This window comes from Scaptodrosophila lebanonensis, unplaced genomic scaffold, assembly GCF_003285725.1.
Source record: "Scaptodrosophila lebanonensis strain 11010-0011.00,11010-0021.00 unplaced genomic scaffold, SlebRS2 tig00000072-arrow-pilon, whole genome shotgun sequence".
Taxonomy (NCBI): Eukaryota; Metazoa; Arthropoda; class Insecta; order Diptera; family Drosophilidae; genus Scaptodrosophila; species Scaptodrosophila lebanonensis.
The window spans coordinates 5,717,388-5,738,289 of record NW_022060558.1 but is presented as its reverse complement, the minus strand read 5'-3'; the positions used below and the strand labels follow the sequence as shown (position 1 = coordinate 5,738,289).

General features: G+C 40.5%; 4 protein-coding genes and 1 non-coding gene across 5 annotated transcripts in view; 3 read left to right on the top strand and 2 right to left on the bottom strand.

Moving 5' to 3' along the window:
* The window catches only part of LOC115625308, a 41,595-nt gene extending 40,566 nt beyond the window's left edge, over positions 1–1,029 (bottom strand). The window contains exon 1 of the mRNA XM_030520327.1: positions 893–1,029. The gene's annotated coding sequence lies outside the window, so the exon portion shown is untranslated. The remainder of the gene's footprint in view (positions 1–892) is intronic.
* A 1,923-nt stretch (positions 1,030–2,952) lies between these two features.
* Positions 2,953–4,980, bottom strand: LOC115625206 (CDP-diacylglycerol--glycerol-3-phosphate 3-phosphatidyltransferase, mitochondrial). The gene is made up of 2 exons (XM_030520175.1): positions 3,698–4,980; positions 2,953–3,619 (listed from the first exon to the last, which is right to left on the bottom strand). The coding sequence occupies exons 1-2, from the start codon at positions 4,760–4,762 to the stop codon at positions 3,200–3,202; spliced, it is 1,485 nt and encodes a 494-aa protein (XP_030376035.1). The 5' UTR covers positions 4,763–4,980; the 3' UTR covers positions 2,953–3,199.
* A 495-nt stretch (positions 4,981–5,475) lies between these two features.
* LOC115625103 (serine/threonine-protein kinase svkA) lies at positions 5,476–7,904 on the top strand. Its single transcript, XM_030520007.1, has one exon. It carries the CDS (start codon positions 5,621–5,623, stop codon positions 7,538–7,540), a length of 1,920 nt encoding a protein of 639 aa, XP_030375867.1. The 5' UTR covers positions 5,476–5,620; the 3' UTR covers positions 7,541–7,904.
* Positions 7,905–13,181: 5,277 nt separating this feature from the next.
* Positions 13,182–13,254, top strand: Trnak-cuu. Its single transcript has one exon. It is a non-coding gene; the product is annotated as a tRNA-Lys (tRNA).
* A 3,673-nt stretch (positions 13,255–16,927) lies between these two features.
* On the top strand, positions 16,928–20,328 carry LOC115625229 (sperm-associated antigen 1). The gene is made up of 5 exons (XM_030520214.1): positions 16,928–17,232; positions 17,291–17,691; positions 17,753–17,880; positions 19,526–19,653; positions 19,722–20,328. Exons 1-5 carry the CDS (start codon positions 16,960–16,962, stop codon positions 20,169–20,171), a joined length of 1,380 nt encoding a protein of 459 aa, XP_030376074.1. The 5' UTR covers positions 16,928–16,959; the 3' UTR covers positions 20,172–20,328.
* Positions 20,329–20,902: the final 574 nt, after the last annotated feature.

Here is a 20,902-nt window from a genome sequence, read left to right as displayed (position 1 = left end):
TAAATCTTGTGACTACCTGGTCCAAACGCCCACGCAACGCGCCCGAAGATTGAAAACATTGATTGAAATGCATATGACGCACTAACACATCCACACACAAACACGATCGTGCAATTTACTCAAAACTCTCAATGGTAGACGCTTGCACGCACATATATATGTACATATGTAAGTATGTATGTGCAATGGTGAGTGCCGTTAGCGCCGGTCATAAATGTCAATGCAATTGCTCAGTGTCTTGTTATACGCGGTGAACAGGCAGGGTGAAAGCAGTGAGGGTGTCAGGGGGTGTGCGTGTGAATGGAAAATTTAAATGAAAGAGGGAAAGGAAAGGATGCTCAGGAGTCTACCACATTGATTGATCTTCCAGCCGCACTCATGAAAATGCCAAAGTTTTGACTCGACTTAAATTCGGCTTAATATTCAACAAAGAACAACAAATTTGCATATGTAAATATGTATAAATGTATGTGCATTCCGTCCGCTGTTGCTGTTGTAGTTGTTGTAATCAACGTTGATCGATAGGCCCTCACAGTCACAGGCATTTAATTGCTCAACGAAAAACGAGTTTGGTCAAAATATTTTGCGTTATTTTTGATCAACACACACACACAAACACACATAAAAAACCATCAACAAAACAAACACATAAAATAAAGAAAAGTAATATCCGGCTAGCAGAAGACCAAGAATAACAACAACTAAAGACAATAAACAAAAACTTCAGGCAAATGTGCGCCAATTTCGTGCAAGTGTTTGCATTGAGTTCTGATGCTGATGCTTTTGCTGTTTGTTTTTAATACACTCACACACACGCACTCACACAGTCATCGCCTTGCCAAAATTATTTCTACAACTGTGTAGAGATAGCCACTAAAAATCAATTATTTACCTTTACAAAGTGGAGCTTCAACTCGGTTCTAAGCAACAAATTAAATTTGATAGATTTGCATACATATGCATAAGTTATATTTTGTACACAAGCACTATTTCATTTGTATCATACATATGTGATATACATATAACCAATTGTACCGTTATTGTAAAAACCATCGCGAAAACGCCGCACAAACTACCGAGCGCTACAAGCGACAAACACAAATTACCAAAAGACCGTGGATCTCAAATGAATTCCACACATTTAATGTTGTGGATGTAAAACTCAACAATCTCTCGCGTGCACACAATCTCTCTCGATCTCTCTCTCTCTCTTTTTGGATCGCGAGTTTTATTGTGCTACTCATCAGTGATGCCAACATTTCAGAAGAAAAAAAACTATATTTAACAGGAGACTAAAATCATTCTTAAAATTTGGCAATTCTAAAAGAAAAGGTTGAAAGGTTGAAATTGAAAGGAAAACTATATTTGAATCAAATCCAGAATTCTCGATTCCTGTTTCCCGCAATTTCCGACTGGATTTTAAAAAGAACTAGATTTGACGGGAAAAGGCCAAATTGACACCCCTGATGCTCATTGAAAATTTGAAAAAGAGCCACAACAATTTGAGGAAACGGCATTATGTATACCCTTTACCTGAACACTTAAAAGATACACTAGAAAGTTTATATACCATATGTACATACATTTATAAATATTCAGCATAAGGAGACAATACTTACGAGCCTTACACCTTATATATATATAAATATGTACATACATACATACATATATGCTTCATATTTTATATACATTCATTAAATTATAGGTTAATATATTGCTTATTATTTCACTCTTAATTTTAAAAAGATTTTTTCTACCACATCCTCACTGATCAAGATTTATAAGCTAATTCCAAAGTTATTAAATTAAACATTAAAAAGTCGATCAAAATACCTTTTAGGGCCTAATTTTGTCTTACTTTTGATGTACAAGTATGTATGTGTGAATTTCAATGCACTATTCCGGTTTGATACTAGAGTTATAGTTGTACAGATATATTTACACTCGTTAACACAATTATTACAATTACTACATTGCTAGATGACAATGTTTATCATGGAAGACTTCTGGTTTTTATTATATTCTTGAAAATCATCCCCCAGGATCCGGGCCTGAACCTTGTTATACCCTGTACCCAAATGGTGAAAGGGTATACTATGCAACAGACAGAAAGAGGCGTGGCAGACCCCAGAAAGTATATATATTTTTGATCAGGATGACAAGACGAGTCGATATAGCCATGTCCGTCTGTCTGTCCGTCTGTCTGTCTGTATGAGCGCAAGGATCTCAGTAAGTACAAGAGCTAGGATAACCAAAATTGGTATCAAGGTTCCTATAAGCCCTAGGCAGATCGAGTTTGTTTATTTTTTCTGATACACCCCCACTCCCCCGCAATTCGTGTTTTTTCTTATAACTTCCGTAATTCTCGGAATTATCATCATGATAGGTCAATTCTGAAGAAAGTTATAGCCATAAGTAAAATCGCTGCTCATGTGCTGCCTGCAGCTCTGTCGGCAGCGCTGCCCGCAGCTGTTGTTGTTGCTGCTTTGGTTCAACTTTGTGCTGCATACATACACGCATATAAACACGCATAGGTACGTGATGTAAATGTATGCTGTTAAAACTGAACGTAAACATGTATTCTAATTTAATTTATTTAATTAATTTTAATTAATTAATTCATTCATTTTTTTTAATAATTTAATTTTTTTTTAATTTTTCCTTTTTGTGGAGAGTACAGGGTATTTTACTGTCGGGCTTGCTCGACTGTAGCGTTCTCTCTTGTTTTTCACTGATTTTAATAGGTTTTAGAGATAAGGAACCATCACCTATTTTTGCATATGATCAAAGTCTTTTTTACATGATTTTTTCTGGGATCAATCTACCGTGTAAAAACAGAATTAAGTGAACTTTGGTGGGCCTGCCCCTCCTCCTTCTGTGTGTTATAAACATTCGCACTAAACAAGTGCGAAGTAGTACATATATACCAACAAAAATGAATATACCAGTATATAAAAATTGAACAAGTTTCGCTTTATTTTCAACTGCACTAATGTTGGATTGCTGCAAGTACGAACCAACACTACTAAATCAAACTTATAACAATTTAGGTCTTTGCCGCATGTATAAAAAGTTAATATGGAACAAACTAAACCGAATACACACCAATATACATTTATGCTAAGAACACGCCACTTACACTAACTTTGGCTTAACAAAAACAAATTGAACTACATCTGCATAGCTAAGCTCGATGGCCTTAAAAGAAATTCCTGAAGATGCGCACCACGGCCTGCACCCAACGCGGCACTGGTCGCTGAACAATTCCCCGCTCCGCCGTCTTGGACAGCTCGTAGAGACGATCAGCCTCGTCCTGCAACCGCTGACTTAACCCTTTGTTCGTTGTAACCAGACAGATCTGCGTCTCGAGGTCACGATTTACTGAGCGCTCGCCAAAGTTTGATGATCCAATCAACGTCAAATTGGGTAAGCATGCATTAGGTAAATAGTACCACAAGCCTTTGGCATGGTATGTCCAGCCTGGTTTCTCATATTCGAAAAAGTTGACCCGATAATCCTGTTTCCGCCGCACGAGATTCTCATAGAACGTTTTCGCAATGAGCGTGTAAGCAGCAGGAATACCACCGGCTGGCCCTTTGGCGCCCTGAAATCCATTGGCCTGTGAACAAAAGAAATTATAAGAACTAAGCTATCTGCATCACGCGGACGACTTTCCATATGCTCTGGTTACACTCACGTTGGGATGCGCCATAAGAATACTGCATTGCGCCAAGCAATTGTGAGTGATGGTATCCATGTACTCCTGCGTTAAATTAAAGTAACCGGTGGCAAGTTTTAGACGCGAGCCCGAATTGCAACTCGCGAGCAGTCGTTTGGTGACGACGCTGTCGTGGTGTATGCCTATCTGGCCCATCTCCAGCAGCGGGAACACCCAAGTGTCGGCTTTGCTATACTGCTCCTGCAGCTGCGCCTGCCGCTGATATACCTGTTGCACAAAATCCACAATGCGTTGCCGTGCCTTCTGTATAAACTGCTCCTTGGTGCCTTCGTAAGGCAGTATCTGCCAATTGCGATGAAGGCCCTCCACAGCATCCTTACCCACCGCCAGACTAAATTCCTGAACGCGCTCAATGAATTGCGCGTAAAAGTCGGCCAGCGGCTTATCTTCAATGAGTATGTAACGATCTTGGCGATTCGTGAAGTAGTCGTTAGACAAGTTGGCTCCGGAAATAAGGACTACATCATCAAACAAGTACACCTTCATGTGCTGCAGGCCAAGCAGTTCATTCCAGCGCGCTGGTGCCAGTCGCTTGGTCATCCCACGCAAATCCGGCGAATGATACAACGAAAGCTGGACCTGTTCGCCAAAGTCACGCACTAAAGGCAGCAGCATCGTCTTGGAGTTGGCCGCTCCACGTGTTCCACGAGCAAAGTCCAGCAACACGTTAAGACGCAATGTTGACTGCGCCTGCAAGCTGTGACGCAACGTCTGCACGAACGCATTCTCCAGCTGACCCGTACCCAGGTACAGACTGGCCAGCACAATGCGCCGCCTCGCTGTTGAAATGCGCTGCACCAGCGTCTCGTAAAAGTGATGTGGCTCGTGTATCACTTGGACTTGGTCCCCACGCAACGGAAAGCATGGTGCCACGTTGTGTAACCACGACAGGCTGTCCAGTGCTGGAGCACCGCTGAAACCGTTGCACAGAAGCTGCGGCGTCTGCTGCAGGCAACCGATAAAGTCACTCTGCGTGGCGGCGGGGCTAAGCTCCTGTGTGAACAGGCGGCGCAAGTACATCATTTTGGCGGGAGCGGCAGCTAAACGTCCAAACACTCTGCACTCAATTCTCTAGTGGGCTAGAGGGATATGTGTCATGTTTTGTTGGCTTATATTCGCAGGCTTTTCATTCAAATATGCTGGTGGTACTCATCAAAATAAGGTGCTGTAGCTGTTTTCGCAAATGTTAATTTTTGCTTTCGTTCGAACTAGAGTTGTGTTATAGTGGACCCATTTGAACTGGTTCGATTGAATAAGTCATCTAATATATTTTTTTATGTGACTGAGCATCAGCCAAGTAAAAACTAATTTTTGGAGCTAATTACAGTTTTTACACTAATGAAAATGCGCGATCTCAAACTCTTTCCTAAAATCACTAATTTTATTTACATACAACATATAATTCCTTAAAAGAAAAGTATAATTTAATTTAGTTTTTATTAGCCAAAACGTGTTGTAATACATTTGTCTAAAAATGCATTTTCATTGTAAGAGTAATATCTTAAAAGAATGGGAAATTAAAAATGCTATTTATTTTACACAACCAATGGAACTAGTTCCCTTGTATCGAGCTGGTCGCGTGATTGGCTCATTCATATGGTCAACAGAGCTGCCGGAAGAGCATCAGCTGTTGCACGGCTGACGGCGTTGCCAATCGTGCCACGACACGAGCGAACGCAACGTTTCGGCAACCCTGCAGTTTTATCGTCTGCTCTTCTATTCCTCTTTTACTGCTGTTGCTTTTTGCTTACAAAAAATTGTACGAAGTCGAATTTGTAGTCAGTCTCAGTGGCAGTAGTAAGATACATATCCAGAATCACACTTAACGCCAGCTAAAAACGCAAGCGAAAAAGGAAGCGGAGCGCGCGCAAAGCAGCGAACATGTCCTGGATGGAGAAAGTGGATCCGGAGCTGATTTTTACGAAGCAGGAGCGAATCGGCAAGGGCTCCTTCGGCGAGGTCTTCAAAGGTATCGACAATCGAACACAGCAAGTGGTAGCCATCAAGATTATTGATTTGGAAGAGGCCGAGGATGAAATCGACGATATTCAACAGGAGATTATGGTGCTGTCGCAATGCGACTCACCGTACGTGACTAAGTACTATGGCTCGTATTTAAAGGGCACCAAGCTTTGGATAATCATGGAGTACTTGGGCGGCGGTTCGGCATTGGATCTAATGAAAGCTGGTTCTTTCGAAGAGATGCACATCGGCATTATACTGCGAGAAGTGCTCAAGGGCCTGGACTATTTGCATTCGGAGCGAAAGTTGCATCGTGACATCAAAGCGGCCAATGTGCTGCTGAGCGAGCAGGGTGACGTAAAGTTGGCGGACTTTGGTGTGGCCGGGCAATTGACTAACACGACCTCCAAGCGAAACACTTTCGTGGGCACGCCCTTCTGGATGGCGCCTGAGGTAATCAAGCAATCGCAGTATGACTCCAAGGCGGATATCTGGTCGCTTGGTATTACAGCTATTGAGCTGGCCAAGGGTGAGCCGCCAAATTCAGAGTTGCATCCCATGCGCGTGCTCTTCCTCATTCCGAAGAACAATCCGCCCCAATTAACTGGAAATTATACCAAGTCGTTCAAGGACTTTGTCGAAGCGTGCCTTAACAAGGACCCGGAGAATCGGCCCACAGCCAAGGAGTTGCTTAAGTATCCGTTCATCAAGAAGGCAAAAAAGAACGCCTATTTGATTGACCTAATTGACCGCTTTAAGAAGTGGAAACTCTCAAAAGGCGATGAGAGCGAAACCGAATCTGAAAACTCCGACTCCGATTCAGATGCCAAACAGAGCGGCAGCAGCAACGATGAACCCTGGATAATGACTGTAAAAGGCTTGCACATTAACAGCGCACCGCGTGCCGGCATTAACACCTTCCATCTGCAGGAGCACGAGCTTACCATGCAGAAGCTCATGCAGGGCACGCATTCGCCAACAGCCGCCGCCGGCGGTCCCACAACCAGCAACAGTATTGGCAAAACTACTGCGGCCGTTATTCAGCCAAACGCCGGCAACATCCCGGCCATGACAAGCACAACCACAGCCTTGGTTACAGCAGCCAACAGCGATGGCAGCGCTGCCTCTATGGCCAACCACAATAACAACAATAACAACAACAAGCATGCCTCAACCACGGTCATTAATGCTTCGAGCAGCAACCATCACGAGCATACTGGTAAGCACGGTGGACACAGTGGTCTGGGCATCTCATCATCTGCAGCGATGGGTACATCAAGCTCCACAAGCGATCACATGCAAAAGCGTGCCAATTCGAAGCCCGAGCTGCGTCAGGCACGTCCCAGCTCCTCAACACTGGACCACGTGGAGGAGCGCCGAGCCTCCTTGGGGCTGCCATTGAGCCTTGAGCAGCAGCAGCAGCGACGCAGCAGCAGCAATCGTGAATCATTCCATACAACAACAACCGCCGCCAACAATATGAGCAGCTCGGCCGTGCGAAACGATGAAGCTACTTCCAACAATCATGGCAAGCTGCCGACGAGTGGCCAACGCCTTATTCAGACCAATAGCGCCTGTCTCAACAATTTTCTGTTCCCCGTGCTTAGCGACATACAGCGAAAGTACAACAGCAGCGGCAAGAACTTGCAGAATATGCACGGCATGGGGAGCATGGGCAGCGATATAGGTGACCTGAAGTCGGTCTTTGAGCTAGCCGAACGTTCCAGTCCCGGCGTGAGCGATCTGTTCATGAAGGAGCTCATCCATATGCTGGTCCCAGGCTATTCGGAGACGCGCATCAACAATATAATGGAACGCGCCATACGCAATCGCAAATAGACCGTGCAACGGCAACCAAATTCCAAGCAACATGCAACTTCAACTATATACACACACTTATATACAATACTATATTATACATACGTATTAAACAAATAACGAAGCGAAAAACTCCGACGATAACAAGAAATACAACAATATATTCAGACATTTAGTGGCCAATTGAGCGAGAAGGGAGCAGCGGTAGACTTATGAAACACAATACATATAAAGTTTATATAGTTGTATGTACATGTATTTAAAAACTGAGCCGTATGCGGCAAGAGTTGATTGAACAGTTGTTTAAGCATTCAAAATATATTCGTTTGTTTATCTGCAATATTAATCTAATGTATAACATATGCAACTTAAAGAATAAAACCAACAAAACACATCAAAAATGCTATTGGAAATGGCTACAACCGCTAAGTAGTGAGATACTTTCAGAATCTGGGGCTCAAATTTGGAAGATACCACAAAAGAACAAATTGTTTTCTGATGATTTTATCACCATGACTGAGCGACTGATTCACTCTTTCACAATCAGGGCACAGCCCAAATCAGTTGACGTAAATCAAAAGGTCTTTATTGCATTGACATTGTACTACAAGTACATGTTTGGTTTTTATACCCTGTACCCGTAGGGTAAAAAGGGTATATTAGGTTTGTGCAAAGTATGTAACATACAGAAGGAAGCATCTCCGACCCCATAAAGTATATATATTCTTGATCAGCATGACGAGAGAAATCGGTCTAGACATGTCCGTCCGTCTGTCCGTCTGGATGAACGCGAGGATCTCCGAAACTATAAAAGCTAGAATAACCAAAGTTGGCATCCAGATTCTCCTAGGTCCGAGTAAGGACGAGTTTATTTTATTTTTTTAATTCCCCCCCCCCCCCCCCCCCCCCCCCCCTTCCCCCGCTACAGAATTTCGTCAATAGCGTCCACATTTCAAATGCTACCTAAACCAAACTTTGCACACATAATATCTATATAATTATCTAATGCTGTTCAAATTTTATTCAATTCGGTCAATTGTAAGAACAGTTATTAGCAAAACAAATTCTCGCCAGTACAACCCCCACAAACTGCAGCAACAAGTTCGCTCTTCTTCCTCTTTTTGCTGCTGCTATGGGCGCATATAACTCAGTGACGGAAGTTTACCTGGGTACAGGGTATTACACTGTCGGGCTTGCTCGACTGTAGCGTTCTCTCTTGTTGTAATTGGAATTAGAAATTTGAACGCAGATTTTCAAAGTATTTCTGAGTCTCTTTAAATACCCAGATAGTTTCTTAAGTAATAAATCGAAAGTATCTTTCTAATGTCTGGGTCGAGAATCTCTAGGACTTTAGCCGATCCGGGGCAGGTGGTTGATCAGTTGTTTATTTTAAAAGTTCTGTAACCAATAATCCATTATAATATACTACCTGAATATTTGTTGTTCTGTTCCGGCTAATAAAAAATGTATATGAGATACTCAAAAGTAACCATTTTTTAAATCTATCGGTTCACGAGATGGACCTAAAAAGAGAAAATAATCGACCAAGCTGAACTCTTAAATACCCTGTACGCTCCCACAAAAAATTTGAAATCGATCGGACAAATTTTAAAACAAACTTTTTATTTGAACAAAAGTGAAGAAATATTAAAACCCCAATAATTCAAGATCTAAGACATATTTCAAAAAACTGAGTATGCAGTTTTGCTTGCCACAAAATTCAGATTTTTCGTTTTCCCCCTTTGGAGCACGAATTTTTAAAACCGCTTCTTATCGCCTACGCTGTGAAAGGATACTTGAGTCCAAATTTCAGCTTTCTAGCTTTAACCGTGCATTGATCAGTTAGTGAGGACAAACTGTTTTATATATATAGATATATATCATTAAATCAAAAAAAAAAAAAAAAAAAAAATGGACTGAAGTCGGATTTAAGTTACCAAATTTTGTGATTACAAAAAAGACAATTTTGAAACTTGGTAAAAATATATGAGTTGTTGTATTTTATTTTTTTGTATAATGTTACGTAAAATAAGAACAACCATCTGGGGTAGAGAAACCTGGATGAAACGTGTCTAAAGATTTGTGTAATAAATTAGTCTTTTGCAAGGTATATTAAAAGTAATTCGTTCTGCTACAGAATTACTTCCGCATACTTTGATTAAACAAGCATATACAATGAAAACTCTCTTGGCCGGACACTCACGGTCGGCCAATTTTTGTCCGCCCAAGGGGAGTGTCCGCTTATGAGGATACTTAAATACTTTATACACCGATCGAATGTTTTTAGAAAAAGTGTCCGTATAAAAGAGGTGTCCATTGGGGAGTTTTCACTGTACACATATATACTTATGTATGTATTGGATGAGTTGAAGATGCGATATCTGGCCTATTAGATATGTACATATTTATAAGAATGGAACATGCAATGTTATACAATCAATTGGTAAGTTGGAAATAACATTTAAAATGAAAGCATGTTATTTCTATGTCCAATATTGGTAATTTCAAAAAATTTTCACAAATTTTTGAATTTCATTCCTTTATACAGGTATAACCTTTCAGACATGCGAACAATTCATTCTCTTTTGGAATTTGTTACGCATTTATTATAAACTAAATAAAAATTTTGAAAATCTCTGTTTTGCATTTTCTGCGTTCTTGTATAACCGGAACACAATCATTAACTTTTTGCGAGCCTAATAGAAAACAATTCGTTCCGTTATTAAGTTTATATCGTGTTTTCCAAAGCAATTAATTTGTATAAAAGTATGTACATATATATGTTTGGTAGTCATCAGATTTCTAACATTGAAGGTTCAATTAATATATTATATTAGGTTTGCGGGAGCTGAAAAATCTAACAGGCAGAAGGAGGCGTGGCAGACCCCACAAAGTGTATATATTCTTGATCTTCTTGACCGAAGTTATAGCCATAAATATATTTTCTGCTGCAGCGCTGCTCAAGCGCTGCCCGCGGCTGTTGATGCTGGTGCTTTGGTTGACTGCGAAAATGCTTACACAGACACGAATAGATGCGCATAGGCATACATACACTCACACAGACGCAATTGCTATGTAAATGTGCAATTATAAACCCTTTACATGAGTTCGAATACCAAGAGAGGTAAAATCGATCAAATTTTTTTTTATTTTCTTAATTTTTTTAATTTTCTTTAATTATTGTAAACATATGTACAGAGTATTTCAAAGTCGGGACACCCGACTTTAGCTTTTTTACTTGTTTTTACTACCAGTGGGCATTCTTGGTCTAACCTGCGTTTTAACTGGACTCCTACATGGACCACAGCCCAATCCGATGCTCATAAAGGACTAGTAGCTATAAATTGCTAATTTAATTCATTTTTAAAAAGATGGAATAAATAAAATAAACAGCAATCGCCAAATATTATTGTATACATATTGTTAAAAACCGGAATCAATTCTAATTCAATTTCAATTCGAGTTGAAACTAGATTGTTTGACAAATGAATGATATAATAATTAACTCTCAAAAATCCTAATTAAAGTGATTTCAAGTGGTCGGTATTGACATATTCACATACAAATGTACACGAATGCGTCCATCAATCATATGTATGTATAACATTGCATGTTCCATTCTTATAAATATGTATGTACATATCTAATAGGCCAGATATCGCATCTTCAACTCATCCAATACATACATAAGTACATATGTATGTACAGTGAAAACTCCCCAATGGACACCTCTTTTATACGGGCACTCTCTTCGGCGGACACTTTTTCTAAAAACATTCGATCGGTGTATAAAGTATTTAAGTATCCTCTTAAGCGGACACTCCCCTTGGGAAGACAAAAATTGGCCGACCGTGAGTATCCGGTCAAGAGAGTTTTCACTGTATATGCTAATATCGTAGATCTTAGCGTGCCTAAAATTTTGAATTCGTGATTCGCGGTACATGAATTAGATCACGCGCTCATTTCTACCACCAAGCATCTGTTCTCATGGCCCTGCCAGACTGTCGAAAATAATGCTGGATGGTGTTACTTTCTGTAAAAAAAAACAGGAGTTTGATTCCGATTAAACATTAGACCACGAATTTGCTGTTTGAAGAGGAAACAATTGAGTCCATGGAACTTAAACACTCGAAGTATTGGTCCACATTGTTCCAGTAAGATCAATAAGTTGCAGCAGTCTCAGGAACTCAATGTTTTTCATTGCGTTTTGAGAATGAGTTGGGAAACCTTGACGATCGAACCAATGGACTCGGACATTGAAAGAAATACTGCCAGCGATACTGAGTCATTGCACTCTGTGGATACCGCGCGTTATATTCGTGCTAGTCGCAAGCAGATTTTTTCAGTTAAGAACAGCTCAAATACCACAATAAAAACGTATCGAACGGTTCCTCGTATGCGTGATGAAGTTCGCCTGAAATATGGGTGTGTGGATTACGACCAAGATCTTGAGCTCCATCGGCATATAGAGGCACTGCGCCTTCGCCGTCAGCAGCAGTTACTTAGGCGCAATCTAGCTAATAGCATTTCATTGAACGGGAGCTCCAACAAAAGGCCGCAACGACGCAAGCTGCTCCGCAAGCGACACGTCAATATTCCAAATTTCAGCGCATCTTCGTCCAGTGAGGATGAGTTTAACGGTGCTATATCCTGCTGCGAACAATGCACAAGTGCAAGACATATATGGAACTCGCACTGCTGTCAGCATCGTCCTGCACCATGCAAGCAGGTGGGATGCGAAAGCAATCAACAGCCTCGTCATTTTAAGAGGAAGTGTCACAATAAGCACATACTGTGCGATGATGGATTACACTACCTAGGCACATCACTAGGGCGAACGTCAAGTCGCTCCAATTGCAAAATGCAACAGTCAGCGAAACTCACAAAACCTGCAAAACTATCATTCGACGCAGGCAATGATTGCATGTCTACTCCAAAATTTAAAAATCTTAAACGTGCCATGCCTATAGCAGGAGATCTCATAAAATTGCGGAAAGTGGAATACAATAACGAAGAGCCTCATGTATCTCTGCCCTCTCTGCAGGATCCAAAATTGTTAAGCACTGAAACGGTGGGCTCCGAGTCCACGTCTTTGTCTCATTATGTGTGCTAGAACCAGCAGCTGTAAATAACCTTCAGTGCACAATTCTTCCAAAGTGCGACCAAAACGGTGTAGATTCCAGGGAATTGAGCGCACAGAGATCAAATTGAGGAAAGGATGTAAGATGAAATCATACTAACTGACGAGAGCAGCATTATTAAGTGGGACGTCGCAGTTTTGATAACCGCCACTCTCTTAAATACCTTCCAATAGAGCACCTTCTCTAGCAGCAGCGGTGGAAGCCAATCGCACATTCTGTGTATTCCATGCCTGAAGCTTCAATCTCAATAGCAGCGGATTCTAATAAAATAGAAGTTTAAATCAAGAATTGTAAAAAAAACACTACATTTAAATTGCACTACTGGAAATGTGCGCAATAAACCATTATTTTTAAAAATATTTGCAATTGTTTTGCACAATAATTGTTTATATTTTGAACTGTGCGAACAATGGTTTTTATAATGGTTTTCAAAAACTTTGACGGCACAATACTAGTGTTCTTGTTCACTTAATTCTTAGCGTTAAATAACGAATTGGTGTATTTGCAAAGTTCTCGCATGTGCCCGGCTAGCTCAGTCGGTAGAGCATGAGACTCTTAATCTCAGGGTCGTGGGTTCGAGCCCCACGTTGGGCGAAAGTAATTTTTTTTTAGAGAGTTACTTATTTTTGCTGAAGTAATATTTTTTAAATAATACATTTTACATACTGTAAGAGATAGAGACACCAAATTTTCCACAAAGATGCGTTATGTGTGTATTCTATACGAGTTTGTTTTATTTTTTTGATTTTCCCCCCACTTCCCCCCATGGGGGTTTTCCCAATTTTCCATGCGTATAATCACCTATATCTCGGAGACCATAAGACCTAGGAACACCAAATTTTAGTCCAAGGTGCCTTGTGTGAATACGCAGAAAATGTATATTTTGGAATTTCCCTCCCTCCCCCCTCTCCCCCACAAATTTTCTCTAACTCCCGTAATTCTTGGAATTTCGAACTAAAATTTTGCAAATACCTCCAGTTAGTAATTATGTGTCCGTATGCCAAGTTGCACTATGATAGACCGATTTACCAAGAAGTTATAGCCATAAATATATTTGCTGCTGCAGCGCTGCTCAAGCGCTGTTGATGTTGCTGTTTGGTTGACTGCGAAAATGCTTACACAGACACGAATAGATGCGCATAGGCATACATACACTCACACAGACGCAATTGCTATGTAAATGTGCAATTATAAACCCTTTACGTGAGTTCAAATACCGAGAAAGGTAAAATCGATCATTGAATTTTTTTTTATTTTCTTAATTTTTTTATTTTCTATAATTATTGTAAACATATGTACAGATTATTTCAAAGTCGGGACACCCGACTTTAGCTTTTTTACTTGTTTTGATTCGCAAAAGCTAAATTTCGAACAAAAATAGCTTAAAAGAAACTAAACAAATACCACCTAAGACAACCAAAACATACAATTCTTAAATGTCAATCTACAATACTTTTTATAGCCTGTACCCAAAAAGTATATATATTCTTGATCAGGATGAGAAGCCGAGTGGATATAGCCTTGTCCGTCCGTCCGTCTGTCCGTCCGTCTGTCTGTCCGTCTGTCCGTATGAGCGCAAGGATCTCAGAAAGTATAAGAGCTAGAATAACCAAACTTGGTTTCCATATTCTCCTAAGACCGAGAAAGTACGAGTTTGAGTTTTTTTTCGATGCACCCCCCACTCCCCCGCAATTCGTGTTTTTTCTTATAACTTCCGTAATTCTCGGAATTTTGAAATAAATTTTGGTAGGTACATCCAGTTGGTACTAATGTGTCCGTGTGCCAAATTTCATCATGATAGGTCAATTCTGAAGAAAGTTATAGCCATAAGTAAAATCGCAGCTCATGCGCTGCCTGCAACTCTGTCGGCAGCGCTGCCCGCAGCTGTTGTTGTTGTTGCTGCTTTGGTTCAACTTTGTGCTGCGTACATACACGCATATAAACACGCATAGGTACGTGATGTAAATGTATGCTGTTAAAACTGATCATAAACATGTATTCTAATTTAATTTAATTAATAAATTAATTCATTCATTTTTTTTTTAATTTAATTTTTTAAAAAATTTTTTTTTTTTAATTTTTCTTTTTGTGGAGAGTACAGGCTATTTTACTGTCGGGCTTTCTCGGCTGTAGCGTTCTATCTTGTTAAGTCATAGTGCTTGAGCGAAAAAGGTCTAGTCTAAAATACCTTTGAAGTTTTTGCTATTTTTCAAGTAACTCATCATCAATAAGACAACAAAGTCTTGTATTATTAAATAACCTCATAGTAAAGGAAAAGCGATTAAATTTGTTCAAATTTTTCAGTGTGTTTCACCTAAATAACTATTTGCTGGCCTTTTTAGAAAACAGTAAATATGAATTCCTAAATATTTACCTGAAATAAAAAAAAACAAGTAAAAAAGCTAAAGTCAGGTGTCCCGACTTTGAAATACTCTGTACATATGTTTACAATAATTATAGAAAATAAAAAAATTAAGAAAATAAAAAAAAAAATTTGTTCGATTTTACCTCTCTCGGTATTTGAACTCACGTAAAGGGTTTAAAATTGCACATTTACACAGCAATTGCGTCTGTGTGAGTGTATGTATGCCTATGCATATATATTCGTGTCTGTGTAAACATGTGTGCAGTCAACCAAAGCACCAGCATCAACAACAGCCGCGGGCAGCGCTTGAGCAGCGCTGCAGCAGCAAATATATTTATGGCTATAACTTCTCGTTAAATCGGTCTATCATGGTGAAACTTGGAATACGGACACATAATAACCAACTGGGGGTATTTCCAAAATTAGTTCAAAATTCTAAGAATTACGGGAGTTACGATTTGCGTGGTAGAGGGGGGAGGGAGGGAAATTCCAAAATATACATTTTCTGCATGTTCACATAAGGCATCTGGGACTAAAATTTGGTGTTCCTAGGTCTTATAGTCTTCGAGATATAGGCGATTATACGAATGGAAAATCGGGAAAATCCCCATAGGGGGGAAGTGGGGGTGAAAATCAAAAAAATAAAACAAACTCGTATAGAATACACACATAAGGCATCTTTGTGCAAAATTTGGTGTCTCTATCTCTTATAGTCTCTGAGATCCAGGTGTTCATACGGACGGACAGACGGACAGACAGACAGACAGGGCTAGATCGACTCGTCTCGTCATGCTGATCAAGAATATATATATTTTATGGGGTTTGCCACGCCTCCTTCTGCCTGTTACATTTTTCAGCTCCCGCAAACCTAATATACTTCTGTACATTTCATGTACAGAGTATAACAAATAAATACTACCACAATACCCAAGGGCATCGTGGTAACTTAAACCCAAAAAAAACAAGAAAGGAATGCTAAAGTCGAGCAGGCTCAACTCTTAAATACCCTGTACCACCCCACAAAAAATTAATTAAAATTAATTAATTAATTTAATTTAATTAATTAACTAAATTAATTTAATTAATTAACTAAATATTAACTAATTAAATATAAAATATTCCATGCATGCATACATACATTTACATTTACATCAGAATCGTGCCTTATGCGTGTTTGTGTACTTGTACATATGTATGTATGTGTGCATTGGGCCTGGTTATATGGCTATAACTTTCCGATAATTCTATCATAATGAAACTTGGTATACGGATATATAATCACTAACCTAACGTGACTACCAAATTTTAGTTCAAAATTCCAAGAATTACGGGAGTTATAAAAAATCGTTCATAAGGGGGGAGTGGGGGGGTGGATCAGAAAAAATGAATAAACTCGTCCTTTCTCGGTCTCAGGAGAATCTGTATACCAAGTTTGGTTATTCTAGCTCTTATACTTTCTGAGATCCTTGCGTTCATACAGACAGACAGACGGACAGACAGACGGACAGACAGACGGACAGACAGACGGACAGACAGACGGACAGACGGACATGGCTATATCGACTCGGCCTGTAATGCTGATCAAGAATATATATACTTTGTGGGGTCTACCAAGCCTCCTTCTGTGTGTTCCATGTGCACTCGCACAAAACTAATATACCCTTGTACCCTTTGGGTACAGGGTATAAAAAAATAAAAATAAATAAATAAATAAATACTAATAAAATACATATTGAAATATTACAAGGTATTATTCCAATATTTTAATCTTAAATTTATTATATTATCGAACTAATCGGAACTCGGTTGCTTAGAAGCATATGTCAATAATAGTTCCTGTTTGATCAATACCGGCAAGAAAACAAAACAACGATTTTCAAGCGGCTTTCGTAAAATATTCACGTATATTTGTATTGGGCATAGCAAGAAACGAAATGCAAGACGGCAAAAAAACACTTTTGGAGAAATATCAGATACCTTTGAGTCACCTCGACTTTGGTTACATTGAAACCTGTCAGAATGCTCGCGAATTGGAAAAGATCGTACAAATTCTACGTTCTGGAGAAGAAGGACATTTTCCGGACCTGACGCGTTGCGCCGAAGAGAAGCTCAAGGAGTTGAATCCAAACAGCAAACTGTTTCGCTTCGAAGAGAACATACGCCACAGCGACAAAGCTCTAGACGCGCAAGAGTTGAAGCCCATCTATGCAAGTAAAATTTATCGGGGTTAAGGAACTTAATATTATTATTGCACCTTGCTTGCAGGACTGGACGGAGAGCATCAAGACCAAGGATAATGCCATGGCAGAGCTAAAGGAAGATGTCTGTAGCTCCACAGCCGGACTGCTCCCCATGCGGAAGCCTGCAAAAATAGACACGGAAAAGAAGGAGCCGGTCAAAAATGTGACTCCGCAACAAGAAAAGCCGAAGACAACCGAACAACGCATCAAATCCACGGACTACAGTAAATGGGACAAGTACGATGCCGATGTGGAGCTGCTGCGCATGGATCTTGAGGAGGAACGCAATAAAGAGCAAGTGGAGCGCAAACATCGTTCGCAAGAAGAAAAGGCGCATATTAAAATCTGCAAAGATGGTGTCGATGATTTGCGCAACAATTTGATAAAAAAGCTAAGCCCCTTGGAGCGCGAAGAGTATGCGGAAAGGTAAGTTGTGAAATTTAGTCGTATCCCCACCAGGTACTGCTCTAGAGACAATTCTTTTAAGGTTTCGAATGTGCGGCAATGAATGTTTCCGATCCAGGGATTACGATTGCGCCATTGCGGAATATGGTCGGGCTATCGCATACGATCCGCCACATGCTGCTCGTGCGTATAATAATCGCGCGATATCACGTAAGTTTCCCGGAATAGTCGTCATGCTGGTTTGCTATTTTGGAATATACTTTAGGGATTTACTTTCTCCATTTTTTTTTTTTTTTATAATTCCTTTCTAATCGACTTGGGAGCTTAGGGCTTATACAAGCGCTTTCCATCGAATTCTATTTCTGGCCGTCTGTCTAGCTGTGTCCCATGTGATGTCCAGTCTAGCGCCATCCTTACAATGCTGTGTTGGTCCTTCCGCAGTGCGTGGCCAATCCACATCCATTTCCTATTCCTTATCTGGAGGTGGATTGGTGACTCACCAGTCATGCTTCACAGGTCTGCGTTTGATATTCTGTTCGGCCAGAATATCCCGCATATAATTCTGAGGCATTTGTTTATAAATGCCTGCAGCTGTTGGATCATTCTTTGTGTGGTCAACCATGTCTCGCTCCCATACAGTAGTGTGGATTTCACGCAGGCATTGAAAATTCGGAGTTTGGTTTTTCTGCTCAACTGTCCGCTTCTCCATATGCGATACAGTCTTCCGAATGTTGCTCGGGCTTTGGTAAGACGGCTCGATACATCTTCGTTCATGCCACCATTGTTGGAGATAATGGTGCCGAGGTATGGGAAGTTATCGACAAACTCGATTGGGTACCCACGTATGTTGACATTTCCGTGGCTGGCGTGATTGAAGCGCATCGCTTTTGTTTTTGTCTCGACTGGCTAACTCCACGAGGTCTTCAGCTTTGGATTGGATATCACAGAGCCTGTCTTCAAGATGTCTGTTGAAGTTCCACGTGATGCCACGCTTGGACTTGCATATTTCCCTCATGAATTCGTCTACCACGATGTTGAAGAGCAGTGGCGATAGAGGGCAGCCTTGCTTGACTCCTGTGTTTGTCTGGAAAGGTGTACTTGTTTTTGTATTTGTTTGCTTATTAATTTCCATTGTGCAGGACCACCAGGTTGGCATCATCATACATCGCTTTAATTATGGCGATAATTTTGGTCGGTACTCCTCTCCTTGCTAGTGCGCCCCATACAAGAATTGCCGCTCTTTCCACTGAGTCGAAGGCCTTCTTCAAATCGATGAACAGCAGGTACAGCGGGGCCCGCCTTTCCACAGCTTGTTCGGTAATTATGCGTAGTGTGTTTGCCTGGTCTACGCAACTCCTGTGTAGTCTGAATCCTGCCTGTTCATCACGTATTGATAGCTCAATTTTTTCCTAAAGACGCTCGTTCAGTAGTGTGGCTAGAACTTTATAGCTCGTATTCAGCAGTGTGATTCCTCTCCAATTGTTGCAGTCGCCAAAGTCTCCCTTGGCTTGGCTAGTTTTACAATGATTCCGCTTTTCCAGGTAGTTGGAATCTGTTCGCTCTCCCATATGCCAGCGAAGTGCGGATGCAATGTTTCCGCCATCGGCTGGGTGTCAACTTGGAGGAGTTCGGCTGGAATGCCGTCTTCTCCAGCTGTTGTGCTTCAGCTTAATTATTGCGTTGCCGATTTCTCTGGTTGATGGTGGTGCGGACTTTCTCCAGTTATTGAAAATGAAATTAACCTTTTTAAGTTGCTTGGTACATTCGGTTAGGCGCATATAGTATTTTTTTAAAATATGTAATTCTGGCATAGCATATTAATTTAGAGCGCTTCATGGCTTTCACTTTTCTCCAGACATGAAGCTGAAAAATTATGTAGCGGCTATTGAAGATTGTGAAGCATGTTTGAAACTGGAGCCGGACAATATTAAGGCACGTCTGCGACTGGCTGATGCCAACTACGCCCAAGGACGTCGACGCGAAGTCAGTAAAAGCGACAAATAATCGTATACCAACTTTATCCAGTTTAAATGTATCTTTCTTCTCCGTAGTCTTACGATCTATATCAGAAAGTGTTGCAAATAGAGCCAGACAACAAGAACGCCTTAAAGGCTATTGAACAGCTTCACAATCAGTTTGGCGAGCTGGCTCCGGCACATGCTACCCGCCTAACCATAGAGGAACATAGTTCACCCTCTGAGAAGGAACATGTGAAGGTTAACTCAGCGCCAGCAGAGCCAGCTCCAAAACAAAAGCAAAAACCAGAGTCGACGCCCAAGGCTGCGCCTACCAAGGACTACGATCTGGCCGATCTTGTTAAACCGAATCGTGTGGTGAAAAGCAAATTAGTTAGCGCTGCCGAGGCCCTGGGAAAACTTAAAGGTCCATCGGCTCAGCAGCCATCACGGGAGCTGCCCAAGGAGGCGGCCATGCCTATAATCCATCTACCCACTAGCGCCCAGTCCAAAGACAATAACAAGTTGCTCATACAGGAAATCTAATTTAAACTCAATATTTTTGTTTGTTTGTTTAATCATCGCACATGCATTAATATGTATGTATGTGTGAATTTAAAGATATTGTACTACCAGTTTTAAATAATGTATCTGGCAAGTGTGCATACGAATACAAAAATACTAGTATATTATTTTTACAGAAGATTTTGTCTGGCCAAGTATTTGTTTTTAAGGTGCCTGAAAAATCCAACATCGAAGTATATCAAACTATGTATATACAATGTATATTATACATATATATTCTTAAAAAATTAAATGAGACAGAAGTGGTCGAAAACAAATATACTTGTATGTATATCTCTGGCGTACGCCTGTCTTGGTTTCAGGGAATAGACTTACAATATTAGGATCCTTTAAAGTTAGCTCTATCGCCGAAAGGACTGAGAGAGAACGCTATAGTGTGGCAAGCCCGACAGTGAAGTACCCTGCAGCCATACAAACTTTTGGTAGTGTGTTATATGCGGAAAAAGAAGAAGAAAAAGAGTGAACTTGATGCTGTATTTTGTGGGCGTAGTAAATCTTAAAAATCTACAGACATCAATTATGTCCAACATTTGTGGGACTTGCTCAGGATCCGTTAATACAGCATTACCTTGAAAACAATGCGTAGACGTCTGGCATTGGCGCTTAAAAGAAAGGGATACCCAACAAGCTACTACAAATCAGATCTACTATTTTTTTTTGTTTTAAGTACCATTTGTATGCAGACTTTTGTA